We start from the raw sequence: 14,840 nt of genomic DNA on the forward strand, positions 1-14,840 counted from the left end.
TGCCATCCCTGCCCACCAACTCTGCTCTGAAGTCTCAGAACTGAGGCTCATCCAGAGTTCTGAGAGACTCCATCATCATCCTCCTCTCCATCACAATGGGTCTCAGGTTTTGCTTTAAAAAAAAAAAAAATCATTCATTCATTCGTTCAATAGTATTTATTGAGCACTTACTATGTGCAGAGCATTGTACTAAGCCCTTGGAATGTACAATTCGGTAACAGATAGAGACAATCCCTGCCCATTGACGGGCTTACAGTCTAATTACTATGCACAGGCAGTATTAAACACTGGGGAAGATACAACCTAATCAGGTTGTATCTGACGTATATTCTATCCACGATGCTATGCTGGATCTCAATATCACACAACAGACAAGCGGCAGAGCTGGGATTAGAACCAAGGTCCTCTGACTCCCAGGCCCATGCTCTTTCCTCTAGGACATGCTGCTTAATCAGGTTGGACACAGTCCATGTCCCACATGGGGCTCACACTGTTCATCCCCATTTTACATATCAGGGAAATGAAGCACAGAGGAGTTAAGTGACTTGCCCAAGATCACACAACTGATAAGTGGCAGAGCCGGGATTAGAACCAAGGTCTTTCTGACTTCTAGGCCCAAGCTCTGTCTACCAGGCCATTCTTCATCTGCTCCATCCTGGCTCACATTGTCCTCTCCTACTCACCTTCTTACTATAGCTTGTTCTATACTTTCCCCTTTGTAGTGCATTGGTCACACCCTTCTCATGTGCTTAGTACAGTGCTCTGCACATAATAAGCGCTCAATAAATACTATTGAATGAATGCGCTTGGACCTCCCTCCCCAAACCTACCTTCCACAACTAATTTCCACTACCCCTGGTTGTGCCATCCTAATGGCATTTATGTATACTATTTGTTAATTTATGTACTCTGTGCATTTGTTCATTTTTCTATACTCTGGATGTTCAGTCTATATTTTCCCTCCTGCTTCTAGTGTATATAATGATGAAGTCTCCTATTAGCACCAGATGAACCGCAGCCTAGTATGAAGATTTGGGGACTGGTAACCTAAACAAAAGAATTGATGATTATAATTTGTGTAAAACCACTCAGACTCATCTCTGCCAGTAGGGTTCTGACTGGGGTAGTGGATGCAGAAGCAGCTTGGCCTAGTGGATAGAGCAAGGGGCCTGGGAGTCAGAAGGACTTGGATTCTAATCCTAACTCTGCCCCTTGCCTGCTGTGTGACCTTGGGCAAGTCAGTTCACTTCTCTGTGCCTCAGTTACCCCATCTGTAAAATGGCGATTAAGACTGTGAGCCTCATGTCGGACAACCTGATGACCCTATATCTACCCCAGCGCTTAGAACAGTGCTCGGCACATAGTAAGCACTTAACAAATACCAACATTATTATTATTACATAGGCTTAGCAAATGCCATACTCAAAAAACAATTAATAATGCTCCAAATGCCTAGTACAGGGCTCTGCACATAGTAAGCGCTCTCAATATTACTGAATGAATAATGCAGACTTGTCAGCTGTGAGACTGTGGGCAAGTCACTTAACTTCTCTGTGGTTCAGTTACCTCATCTGTAAAATGGGGATTAAGACTGTGAGCCTCACGTGGGACAACCTGATTACCCTGTAAATCTACCCCAGCGCTTAGAACAGTGCTCTGCACATAGTAAGCGCTTAACAAATACCAATATTATTATTATTACATAGGCTTAACAAACGCCATACTCAAAAAACAATTAATAACGCTCTGAACGCTTAGTATAGGGCTCTGCACATATTCATTCATTCATTCATTAGTATTTATTGAGCACTTACTATGTGCAGAGCACTGTACTAAGCACTTGGAATGAACAAGTCGGCAACAGATAGAGACAGTCCCTGCCGTTTGACGGGCTTACAGTCTAATCGGGGGAGACGGACAGACGAGAACAATGGCAATAAATAGTAACATAGTAAGCGCTCTCAATAAATACTATTGAATGAATAACTCAGAACTATCAGCTCTGTGACTGTGGGCAAGTCACTTCTCTGTGCCTCAGTTACCTCATCTGTAAAATGGGCATTAAGACTGTGAGCCTCACGTGGGACAACCTGATGAACCTGATGACCCCAGTGCTTAGAGCAGTGTTCTGCACATAGTAAGCGCTTAACAAATACCAACATTATTACATAGGCTTAACAAATGCCATACTCAAAAAACAATAACGCTCCAAACGCTTAGTACAGGGCTCTGCGCCTAGTAAACGCTCTCAAGAAATACTACTGAATAACGCAGTTAGCAATCATTATCAGCAGCTCATTTTCCATAGGTAGTCAATTAATAATGTTGGCATTTGTTAAGCACTTACTATGTGCAGAGCACTGTTCTAAGCGCTGGGGGAGATCCAGGGTCATCAGGCTGTCCCACGTGAGGCTCCCAGTCTTCATCCCCATTTTCCAGATGAGGTCACTGAGGCCCAGGGAAGTGAAGTGACTTGCCCACAGTCCCACAGCTGACAAGTGGCAGAGCAGGGATTCGAACCCATGACCTCTGACTTCCAAGCCCGTGCTCTTTCCACTGAGCCCCGCTGCTTCTCTTGCCCCTTACAGTCGAGAGATTCAGCCCCATGGCGACGATGGGATGCAAATAATAATAATGTTGGTATTTGTTAAGCGCTTACTATGTGCAGAGCACTGTTCTAAGCGCAGGGGGAGATCCAGGGTCATCAGGTTGTCCCACGTGAGGCTCACAGTCAATCCCCATTTTACAGATGAGGTCACTGAGGCCCAGAGAAGTGAAGTGACTTGCCCACAGTCACACAGCTGACCAGTGTCCTGGCTCCGTGGAAAGAGCAAGGGCTTTGGAGTCAGAGGTCATGAGTTCGAATCCCAGCTCTGCCACTGGTGAGCCGTGTGACTGTGGGCCAGTCACTTCACTTCTCTGGGCCTCAGTTCCCTCATCTGTAAAATGGGGATGAAGGCTGTGAGCCCCACGTGGGACAACCTGCTTCCCTTGTGTCTCCCCCAGCGCTTAGAACAGTGCTCGGCACCTAGGAAGCGCTTAACAAATACCAACATGAAGTGGCAGGGTCGGGATTCGAACCCATGACCCCTGACTCCCCAGCCCAGGCCCTTGCCACGGAGCCACGCTGCAAAGATCAGTAGCACAAGTGTAATTCCCTTCTCCCTGCGACCCTCGGACCGTTGAATCCCAGCGAAAGGAGGGGGCGCGTGGAGACCTTCGGCAGGAGCCACGGGAGCCAACGGCGCCCGCTCCTGCAAGAGCCGCTGCTTCGGCGGGGCGGGCGCGCATGCGCGCAGCCCCACCCTGCGAGGGAATGGGGAGAGACCGGCGCGCGCCGGAGGCGGGGTGGCGCGAGCGGGGTGGCGCGAGGAGGGCGTGGCCTCACCCGCCGTTCCCACGCGCGCCTCCCTGCCGCGAGGCCCCCGGAAGTAGTGTGTGTGTGTGGGGGGGGGGTGTGTGTGGAAGCGGTGCATGGCGGGAAGCGGCGAGTAGCGCCGGCAGAGAAGAAATAATCCCGCGGGAGGAGCCGGCGGCTGCTGATCCTCGCTTCCCTTTCTCCCCCCCTTCGCTCCGTTCCCGCCTCTGCGCTCGGACGAAGTAAAGAAGGGCCCCGGACAGCGCTGGGCTCCACACGCATCCACACACACACGAAAAAAAGTCCGCTTCCTCTTTCGGGCGGAGAGACCTGCGCGCGGAGAAGAACGGAGGGGGCGAAAATGGCAGCGGACAAGGCCGCAGGTGAGGCAGCGACCTCCCCCCGGGGTCCCCTTTGCCCCCCCTTGCATCCCCTTCCTCTCTCCAGGCTCCTTCCGCCCTTCTTCTTCACCCCCCCCCCCCGGCGGAGGGATCCGGGCCGAGAGCGGGATCCTGCCGCCGTGCTTCGGCCTCCTCAGGAGGGGCTTCCTCTCCCCCAACCTCCAGGGTCAGCTCTGGGGGGGGCAAAATTAGGAAATAATAATTACCCTTTCATTCAGCGCTTAATAATGCCAACTCTGGGGGGGGCCGCAATTAGAACTAACAATACGCTATTCGTTAAGCGCTTAATAATAATAATGTTGGTATCTGTTAAGCGCTTACTGTGTGCTGAGCACTCCTGAGGAGAGGCTTCCTCCCCCACCTCCGAGGGTCAACTCTGGGGGGGGGGGGCAGAATTAGGAAAAAATAATAATTACCCAATTCATTAAGCGTTTAATATAATAATGTTGGTATCTGTTAAGCGCTTACTGTGTGCTGAGCACTGCTGAGGAGAGGCTTCCTCCCCCACCCCGAGGGTCAACTCTGGGGGGTCAGAATTAGGAAATAATAATAATTACCCTATTCATTAAGCGTTTAATATAATAATGTTGGTATCTGTTAAGCGCTTACAGTGTGCTGAGTACTGCTGAGGAGAGGCTTCCTCCCCCACCTCCAAGGGTCAACTCGGGGGGGTCAGAATTAGGAAATAATAATAATTACCCTATTCGTTAAGCGCTTAATAATAATAATGTTGGTATCTCTTAAGTGCTTACTGTGTGCTGAGCACTGCTGAGGAGAGGTTTCCTCCCCCACCCCGAGGGTCAACTCTGGGGGGGTCAGAATTAGGAAATAATAATAATTACCCTATTCATTAAGCGTTTAATATAATGTTGGTATCTGTTAAGCGCTTACTGTGTGCTGAGCACTGCTGAGGAGAGGTTTCCTCCCCCACCCCGAGGGTCAACTCTGGGGGGTCAGAATTAGGAAATAATAATAATTACCCTATTCGTTAAGCGCTTAATAATAATAATGTTGGTATCTCTTAAGTGCTTACTGTGTGCTGAGCACTGCTGAGGAGAGGTGTCCTCTCCCACCCCCAAGGGTCAACTCTGGGGGGGATGCAATTAGGAAATAATAATAATTACCCTATTGGTTCAGCGCTTAATAATAAGGTCAACTCTCGGGGGGGGAGCGCAATTAGAAATAATAATTACGCTATTCGTTAAATGCTTAACGAAAATCAGTTTTCAAGGATTTAGTCCTACCTTGCACAAATCTCAGACCCACTCCCTCCTCTTGTGCCTCACAAGCAGCCACAATCTTTGTTCCTGCTCATAAGTCATCTCACAATTATGTCATTGCGGAAGCTAAGTGCCTAATGACTTAGGCATTTCAAGCTGTTAATAAATGTGGGGTTGGAGTGTTGTGCTGAGCACTGGGGTAGATACGATAGAAGCCAATCAGACTCGGGCCAATAAGAATCTTAGTGGGGTTTCACAAAATCAAGATTTCTTTGGAGAAATTGATGGACAATAGGTATGTGAATTTGTGCATATCAATCAACTGTATTGAGCGCTTACTGTGTGCAGAGCACTGTACTAAGCATTTGGGAGAGTACATATCTTTGTCCGTTGTGCATGCTGATCATATTTGAATATGAGGCTGTTGACGATGAGAGCCTACCCATGTGGGATAATAAATTTACATGTAACACAAGGCTGTTTTATGTGCCTAAAAAGACTGTGTTTTGACAGCAGCTGGTGCACCTGTTGCTCATTTTCAAATCTCATTTTTTGGCTTCCCGGCTCAAGTAGAATAATCCCTCTCCTGATTTTTTTTTAAGGTGTTTTAAGTATTTACTATATGCCAGACTCTGTATTAAACACTGGAGCAGATAAAAGATGATCAGGTTGGGAACAGTCCATGTCCCACATGGGGCTCATAGTCTTAATTCCTACTATGCAGATGAAGGAACTGAGGCACCGAATAGTGAAGTAACTTACCCAAGGTCACACAGTAGGCGAGTGACAGCTGGAATTAGAACCCAGGTCCTTCTGACTCCTAGGCTCATGCTCTGTTCACTAGGCCACACAGCTTCCCAGTGCTGATTACCTCTTGTCAAGCCATGTAGGAGAGTTTGGGCAGGGATTGTAAACAACAACCCTGTTATACTCTACTCTCCCAAGTGCTCAGTACAGTGCTCTGCACACAGCGCTCAAATATAATTGATTTATTGGACATAATCGTAACTTTAAACATTTTCAGTTTGGTATCAGGCTTAGTTTCCAGACGTTGCAAAATTTTGTTAGTTTGCCTAAAGACAAACTATGAGCTAGACTGTGAGCTGGTTGAGGGCAGAGAATGTGTTTGTTGTTGTATTGTACTCTTCCAAGCGCTTAGTACAGTGCTTTGCACCCAGTAAGTGCTCAGTAAATAGTATTGAATGACAAGCTGTCTTGATTACCATTTATTACTTTGTGTATCGGCATCACTGGATAGCATGCTATCTAGGTAGACAAATTTCTACCTAAATTCTGTCTTGCAAAAAGGGATAATAAAAATCAGCATGTCGTTTTGTTTAAGTGCACAGTCAATGGCAAATAGTTCTTGAATAATTGCCTTGAACACTTTCATTAATGCTAATAGTCTGTTGGTGGAAATCTTTTAGTGGTTGGTGGATTATTCGTGGATTGAAAGTGTTTTCGAATACCAACTTTAACCTTCTCACCTCACCCTTTTTTATGGAATTCGTGTCATGTTACCACTGTTCTCGTATTTATGTGTCAAATACTGTTCTAAGCACTGGGGTGGATACAGGTTAATCAGATCAGACACAATCCCTGTCCTACATGGGCCTCACAGTCTAAGCATTCATTCTTTCAATTGTATTTATTGAGTGCTTACTGTGTGCACTTAACTGCACTACTTACTGCTTACTGCATTAAGCAGCAGGGAGAACAGTTATTGAATACCCATTTTGCAATTGAGGAAACTGAGGCACAGAGAAGAGGCGTGACTTGCCCAAGGTCACACAGCAGGCAAGTGGTGGAGGTGGGATTAGGCTGGTGCTTTATCAATGAGGCCACGCTGCTTTTCCTCTTCATCTCAGACTGTCTACCTCACTGTAGCCTTGTAGTAAGCCAAGGTTCTCCTACTTCAACCCACCCTGCACACTAAGGTCACCCATGACCTCCTTCTTGTCAAATCCAATGGCTCCTACTCCATTCTAATCCTCCTTGACCTCTCTGCTGCCTTTGACACTGTCGACCATCCCCTCCTCCTCCATACCTTATCTCACCTTGGCTTCACGGACTCTGTCCTCTCCTGGTTCTCCTCTTACCTCTCTGGCCGATCATTCTCGGTCTCCTTCGCTGGAGCCTCCTCCCCCTCCCATCCTTTAACTGTTGGAGTTCCTCAAGGGTCAGTTCTTGGCCCTCTTCTGTTCTCCATTTACACTCACTCCCTCGGTGAACTCATCCGCTCTCACGGCTTTGACTACCATCTCTACGCAGATGACACGCAGATCTACATCTCCGCCCCTGTCCTCTCCCCCTCCCTTCAGGCTCGCATCTCCTCCTGCCTCCGGGACGTCTCCACCTGGATGTCGGCCCGCCACCTAAAACTCAACATGAGCGAGACTGAGCTCCTCATCTTCCCTCCCAAACCAGGTCCTCTCCCAGACTTCTCTATCACCGTGGATGGCACGACCATCCTTCCCGTCTCTCGGGCCCGCGATCTCGGTGTCATCCTTGACTCGTCTCTCTCGTTCACCCCACGCATCCTATCCGTTACCGAGACCTGCCGGTTTCACCTCTACGATATCGCCAAGATCCGCCCTTTCCTCTCCACCCAGACGGCTACCTTATTGTTACGGGCTCTCGTTATATCCCGGCTAGACTACCGTGTCAGCCTTCTCTCTGACCTCCCTTCCTCCTCTCTCGCCCCGCTCCGGTCTATCCTTCACTCCGCTGCCCGGCTCATCTTCCTGCAGAAACGATCTGGGCATGTCACTCCCCTTCTTAAACAACTCCAGTGGTTGCCTATCGACCTCCGCTCCAAACAAAAACTCCTCACTCTAGGCTTCAAGGCTCTCCATCACCTTGCCCCTTCCTACCTCTCCTCCCTTCTCTCTTTCTACCGCCCACCCCGCACGCTCCGCTCCTCCGCCGCCCGCCTCCTCACCGTCCCTCGGTCTCGCCCATCCCGCCGTCGACCCCCGGGTCACGTCCTCCCGCGGTCCCGGAACGCCCTCCCTCCTCATCTCCGCCAAACTGATTCTCTTTCCCTCTTCAAAACCCTACTTAAAACTGACCTCCTCCAAGAGGCGTTCCCAGACTGAGCTCCTCTTCTCCCTCTACTCCCTCTGCCATCCCCCCTTTACCTCTCCGCAGCTTAACCCTCTTTTTCCCCTTTTCCCTCTGCTCCTCCCCCTCTCCCTTCCCATCCCCACAGCACTGTACTCGTCCGCTCAACTGTCTATATTTTCGTTACCCTATTTATTTTGTTAATGAATTGTACATCGCCTTGATTCTATTTAGTTGCCATTGTTTTTACGAGATGTTCATCCCCTTGACTCCATTTATTGCCATTGTTCTTGTCTGTCCGTCTCCCCCAATTAGACTGTAAGCCCGTCAAACGGCAGCGACTGTCTCTATCTGTTGCCGACTTGTTCATCCTAAGCGCTTAGTACAGTGCTCTGCACATAGTAAGCGCTCAATAAATACTATTGAATGAATGAATGAATGAATGAACTTGGCTCCGCTAATGCTAACCTCCTCACTGTACCTTGATCTTATCTATCTCCCCACCGACTTCTCATCCCCGTCCTGCCTCTGGCCTGGAATACTCTCCCTCCTCAAATCTGACAGACAGTTACTCTGTCCCCCTGCCTCAAAGCCGTATTGAAGGCACAACTCCTTCAAGAGGCCTTCCCTGACTAAGCCCTCCTTTCCTTTTCTCCCACTCCTTTCTGCGTCATCCTGACTTGCTCCCTTTATTCACCCCCCTCCCAGCCCCACAGCACACATGTACATATCTGTAATTTATTTATTTATGGTAATGTCTGTCTCCCCCTTTAGTCCATAAGCTCATTGTGGCCAGGGAATGTATCTGTTTATTATTATATTGTACTCTCCTAAGTGCTTAGTACAGTGCTCTGCACACAGTAAGCGCTCAGTAAATACGATTGGATAGATGAAAGCCAAGGTTGCTGCTGATGTCGCACTTGTAAGAATACTTGCTTTCTGGCCAGTAGCTATGAATGCACCTGAACAATTCAGGTACGGGCGTTAGTGGTAATGCAAATCAGCCTCCTCCTTTAAAGCTATAGTAGTTATGACATTGGCAAACACAGCTCTGTCCATATGTCATCTGGGGGACCCTGCAAGATTCTTAAGATATACATTTTTTCATTTCAAAAGGAGAGGAAAGAAAATGTCATGCTCTCAGTTCTGTTTCGGTATGGCCCGTGGGGGTGAGTTGAAGCAAAAAATAGAAAGAAATCTGAAGGAGCTAATTAAACTGAGAGGATGAAAAGAAGGAGGTATCTAAAGTGAAGATAAATGGTCAGTAGTCTTTATGGAGCGCTTACTATGTGCAGAGCACTGTACTAAGTACTTGGGAGAGTACAATACAATAGAATAAATGTTAAAAAGGGTGAAATAAACTCAAAAAGGATCACCGGCCATTCTTATATTTATACTCTAAACTATTCTTAAGAATTTTAAAAGTACAAGAATAACCCAGTCATGGCCCTTGCCCAGGCCAGACTGGTCAAATCCAGTTCTGGTCATGATTCAGTACCAGTGTGCCCCAAACCAGAAGCTAGCCTAAACTGGAAAAGTCTTGGAACTTGTTTCTGGAGTTACTGTCATCTGTGTACTGTTTCCCAGGGACCCAGCAGGCTGTAGAACAATTTCTGCTCACCTCAGAATCAGGAGTATCCTTAGAGGACTGTGAGCTTCAGGGCAGCTCATTGCTTACAAGAGGTTCTGAAGGATGGAGGCTTTGCCCATAAATATCCTCCTCCTAATTATAACTGTGGTATTTAAGTTCTTATTCTGTGCCAAGCACTTGCCTAAGCATGGAGATAGATGCCGATTAATCAGATTATCCCACACAAAAGTCACCACCTAAGACACAGGAAGTCCCGTTTAGACCACTGTATTGAAAACTGGGAGAGAGCACAGAGGTGGAAATCAAGGCCCTGTAGTGAGTAATACCTAATTCTATCAAAGTATATAAAGATGATCATTTGGAGTCAGTTTAGGCAATGCAGTACCTTTGGATTTTAGTGTAATTTTGTTTTGAGGATGTAGCAGGGCCACAAAATGTCTTATATTTGAAGTTGGACTGAAAGAAGAAAAGATCAGTTGTATGTATTGAGTGCTTACTGTGTGCAGAGCACTGTACTAAGAGCCAGGATGAGTACAACACAACAATATAATGGACATAGTTCCTGTCCCTAATGAGCTAAAAGATGGATAATGAGCTAAAAGAGGACCATAGTGAGGTAATACTTAGTAAATTTTATCGACAGGAATTAATGCTTGAATAAAAAACTACCATCAGGGACTATGACGAACTTTGGGTGATACTTTTCCAAGTAGTGCTGTCCAATTAGTATATTTAGTGAGGCTAGATTTCCCAGAAACTATGTTAAAACAGCCATGCAATTAGTAAAGAAACAAGGGGTCTAGAGCCTGAAAGTAATTAAGCTAGTCTTAAAAGAAATCATGCTATAATAAAATTATTTCAATAAAATATGGAAAATCTCTGATTCACTAGTTTTAACTTTGGAAAATGTGGGTAGGGTTGGAAAAACTCTGCTGCTGGTGAGTTTTGAAAGGCAAACGCTTGGAAAAACAATAGAATCTTGTCATCTGCAAAAGCATAATCTCTTTTTTATTAATTTTTACTTAATTTTTAAAATGGTATTTAAGCGCTTACTATGTGCCAGGGACTGGACTAAGTGCTGGGTTAATAATGTTGGTATTTGTTAAGTGCTTACTATGTGCCGAGCATTGTTCTAAGCGCTGGGGTAGACACGGGAATCAGGTTGTCCCACGTGGGGCTCACAGTCTTAATCCCCGTTTTACAAATGAGGTAACTGAGGCACAGTGAAGTGACTTGCCCACAGTCACATAGCTGACAAGTGGCAGAGCCGGGATTTGAACCCATGACCTCTGACTCCCAAGCCCGGGCTCTTTCCACTGAGCCACGCTCAGGTTGAACACAGTCCATATCCTGCATGGGCTCATAGTCTAAGTCCCCATTTTACAGATGAGGTAACTAAGTTATCCACTATTGAGGTAAGTAATGTTGGTATTTGTTAAGCGTTTACTACGTGCAGAGCACTGTTCTAAGCGCTGGGGTAGACACAGGGGAATCAGGTTGTCCCACATGGGGCTCACAGTCTTCATCCCCATTTTACAGATGAGGGAACTGAGGTCCAGAGAAGTGAAGTGACTTGCCCACAGTCACACAGCTGACAAGTGGCAGAGCTGGGATTTGAACTCATGAGCCCTGACTCCAAAGCCCGTGCTCTTTCCACTGAGCCACGCTGCTTGATAAATGACTTTGCCAAGGTCACACAGGAGACAAGTGGCGGAACTGGGATTAGAACACAGGTCCTTTTAACTCCCAGGCCTGTGCTCCATCCACTTGGCCATATTGTTTCTCAGCAGCAATTCTGCTATGTCCTATTTTTTTATTGCACAGTTTGCATATAGCATTCTCCCCTCCCCAAGATTATAATGTAATCTTCAAGTTGAAGGAAGTAGACTTGGTGTTGGAAAATAAGATTGTGCACTAACACATGGCATCAGTCAGGATGTTATGCTGCTTCAGCTTTGTATTTTATTTAACATCTTTAAAAGTGCATACTATGTCTGCCACTGTACATAGGGCCACACATTTTTTTTTTTTACTGCATTCTGTGAAGTTGCAAAAAAAACGAAATACAAGAGGCTTTTTTTAATGGTATTAAATATTTACTGTAGGCCAGGCACTGTACTAAGTGCTGTGCCAGGTGGAAGCTAATCCAGGTTTGACACAGTCCATTTTCCATGCGGGGTCACGGTTTCAATCCCCATTTTACAGATGAGGTAAATGAGGCACAGAGAAATTAAGTGACTTGCCCAAGGTCAACAGCAGGATGGAGCCAGGATTAGAACCCAGGTTCTCTGACTTTCAGGCCCGTGCTTTTTCTGCTAGTCCATGCTATTTCTCTGTTTCCTAGTCTCCTTCCTAAATCTAATCTCACTCTTAGAGAAGCCGCATGGTCTAGTGGACAGAACACAGGCCTGGAATTCAGAAGGACCTGGGTTCTCCAGCTTCACAACTTGTCTGCTGTGTGACCTTGGGCAACTCACTTTAACTTTTCCATGCCTCAGTTACCTCATCTGTAAAATGGGGATTGAAACTGTGAGCCCCACATGGGACAGGGACTGTGTCCAATCCGATTTGCTTGAATCCACCCCAATACTAAGTACAGTTCCAAGCATATAGTAAGTGCTTAACAAATACCATCATCGTCACATAGTAAATGTTTAACAAATGCCATTTAAAAAAGCACTCTTGCATTTCTGTATTTTTGCAACTTCACAGAATTCAGTAAAAAAAAAAGAGTGGCGGGGGTAAAATATTTTGCTAATTGTGGACTTAGTAATATAGGAATTGGAATGGAAAAATGCTAATTATAGGGGTGGATTCAAGCCATCTACCTTTTGCCCCATTAATGAATACTGAATCCGTGGTTACTCTACTGCAGTTTTCACATAACACAAAGTTCTTCAAGGACGTAACTAGTGAGTTATAGCAGAAATGATTGACTATTTTTTATCCAGTATAGAGTAGGTGAATGATAAACTTAAAGATTGAATTATCATAATTCATCTGTTTCTGCTCAAAAAGCCAACATAAAATTGTTTTGTATTTGTGGGATCAAATAGGGTCATGTTTTAAAAATTATGATATCATGATTTAGAGGCATTGTATAATTTACAAACAAAGCATTTGGAACTTATAAAAATAAAACAAGAGGCTTGTTTTGAAAGAGAGCAGTTTAGATTCTTATCACCTATCTGACATTAAGCCTCAAAATTCCAGAGAGAAAATTCCATGGAGAAGAAAACGGGATGGATAACATTCTCTTGGGCAATCACTAAAACAAAATATAGGTTAACACCAAGGAGCTAAGACCAATACAAAAGAAGAAGCAGTTTTACAAAGGGTGAAACAGCACAATTGCTGCAGGTTTCTGTTTTAAATTTACTAGCAGCTTCGATTCCCATTTCACAGTAGTAGGGTCAATCAATCAATCGAATTTATTGAGTGCTTACTGTGTGCAGAGCATTTTACTAAGTGCTTGCACTGTACTAAGCAGGTTAATAGGTATTGGGTTAAGTATAGTACATTTGGAGTAGTTTTAGGTTTTCATTAATATTCTCTAAATTTTATTTTCATTTTGTTATGAAATATATATTTTCATTATGTCTTCAACATAACTAACTTTGAAAAAGAATAGGGTGAAAAGTGATACTAAATTTCTTTAGTATTTAGGGAGTTTTTGTGTCAGGTGGAGTACTGGAAGCCAATTGGGTGGGTGAAAGGGATAATGGGAAATGGAAACATATTGGTTTTACTCATTTTAATACATTTCAGGGTATGTGCCATCACTAGGCAACTGAGATTTAAGTGATTAGCTAAGATTAAGACACATGCCTGCTACTTTCTGAGTAATGAACACATTTAATCTTCAGATTTAAGATCAGATGTAATTGTGGATTACCGAAGCCCTCTATTCATACTTAGTTGCCAAATAGCAATCCCAATTTAACGTCTTAACCTTTTTAGCAGAAATGCTGATACCGTGAATTCGTTAGGAAAAGATACGGTTCAAAACCAAAATGTTAATGTAGTCAACTACTAAGCATCAAAGGAAGATTACGTTTATTTCATTAGTAGGGCAGAAATTTTCTACTGGGTAACAGCATTAGTTTTTTAGAGTTAGACTAAATAAAGAAGAGTGTTCTGGGGAGGGACATAGGAGTCTGTCCATGGAGGGGAAAACCTGGAATCCTTTTTTTTCCTAACACAAAGTATTTTCGTTTTTTCAGATCAAGGAACAGAGAAACATGAAGGAACGGGTTCCTCCTCAGGGATTACAGATCAAGAAAAGGAGTTATCAAATAATGCCCTGCAAGCTTTCACAGTAAGAAATTAGTTCTTATTAATCTGTTGTTGTTCAAGATTCTGTCAGGTTGAAGAACCTTTTTGTTGATTAAACAGTATTTTATTTGCAGGCCTGGTTCTGTATCACCACAAGATCAAAGCTGCCAAGAAATTGGTTGACTAATAAAATTATGAGCATTCAGTAGTCTCACTGTGGGTAGGGAATGTGTCTCTTGTATTATCCCAAACACTTGGTACAGTGTTTTGCACAAAGTAAGTGCTCAGTAAATACAGTTTGACTTCCTTCATAAATCTTGATGATTTGAGATGGGGGTGTAATAAAATGAGCACATATTAAGGCATACTTCCAAACTCTGGAGGTTCCAACAAGGCTTGTTTGTATAATGTTTCTTAAGAAAATTAAATGAAAACTCCTCCTCCCAGCCCTCAGCCCCCACATACACTCCCTTGTCCCACACTCAGATCAAGCCTCCAATAGAGTACCACAGCTCAAATAGTTTTTATAAATCACGTGAATATGTACATGGAATTTCTACTTATATTTTGCCCTCTAGCTCTTATAGTTTTATTTAATACTCTATTTTGGGTTTATGTGCATGTCTAGTAACCACCCCTACTCCGCTTTCCCCTTATATTGTAAACTCCTCTAGGACAAAGAGCTTGTCTTATTTTTTGTAATTTCCCTCAGGTTCCAATATAACATTAGGCTTAAAGTAGCTTGGTTATTACTAATGATGATTCATTTGGTTATTTTGTTCTTTTGTCTAACTCCTTTTATTCTTTATTCATTTGCCAGAATTCAATTTGTGCTTTATTTTTCAAAAGTAAATTTTCTTCATGTCTGAAGAATTTCCTAATTTTCTGACCACTTGGTTCCCATCCTTTAACTCTTGGTGTCATGCAGGATT

General features: G+C 44.6%; 1 protein-coding gene across 2 annotated transcripts in view; it reads left to right on the plus strand.

Moving 5' to 3' along the window:
- The first annotated feature begins 3,441 nt into the window (after positions 1-3,441).
- Positions 3,442-14,840, plus strand: part of CNOT10 (CCR4-NOT transcription complex subunit 10) — a 56,180-nt gene continuing 44,781 nt past the window's right edge. Inside the window, exons 1-2 of one of the 2 annotated variants that reach the window (XM_029070882.2) lie at positions 3,442-3,741; positions 13,857-13,951. In XM_029070882.2, the coding sequence (XP_028926715.1) occupies positions 3,720-3,741; positions 13,857-13,951 (117 nt within the window). In that variant the 5' untranslated portion in view covers positions 3,442-3,719. The remainder of the gene's footprint in view (positions 3,742-13,856; positions 13,952-14,840) is intronic. The other variant, XM_029070881.2, reaches the window with a different exon arrangement.

This window comes from Ornithorhynchus anatinus, chromosome 8 (genome assembly GCF_004115215.2).
Source record: "Ornithorhynchus anatinus isolate Pmale09 chromosome 8, mOrnAna1.pri.v4, whole genome shotgun sequence".
In the NCBI taxonomy this organism is placed as follows: Eukaryota; Metazoa; Chordata; class Mammalia; order Monotremata; family Ornithorhynchidae; genus Ornithorhynchus; species Ornithorhynchus anatinus.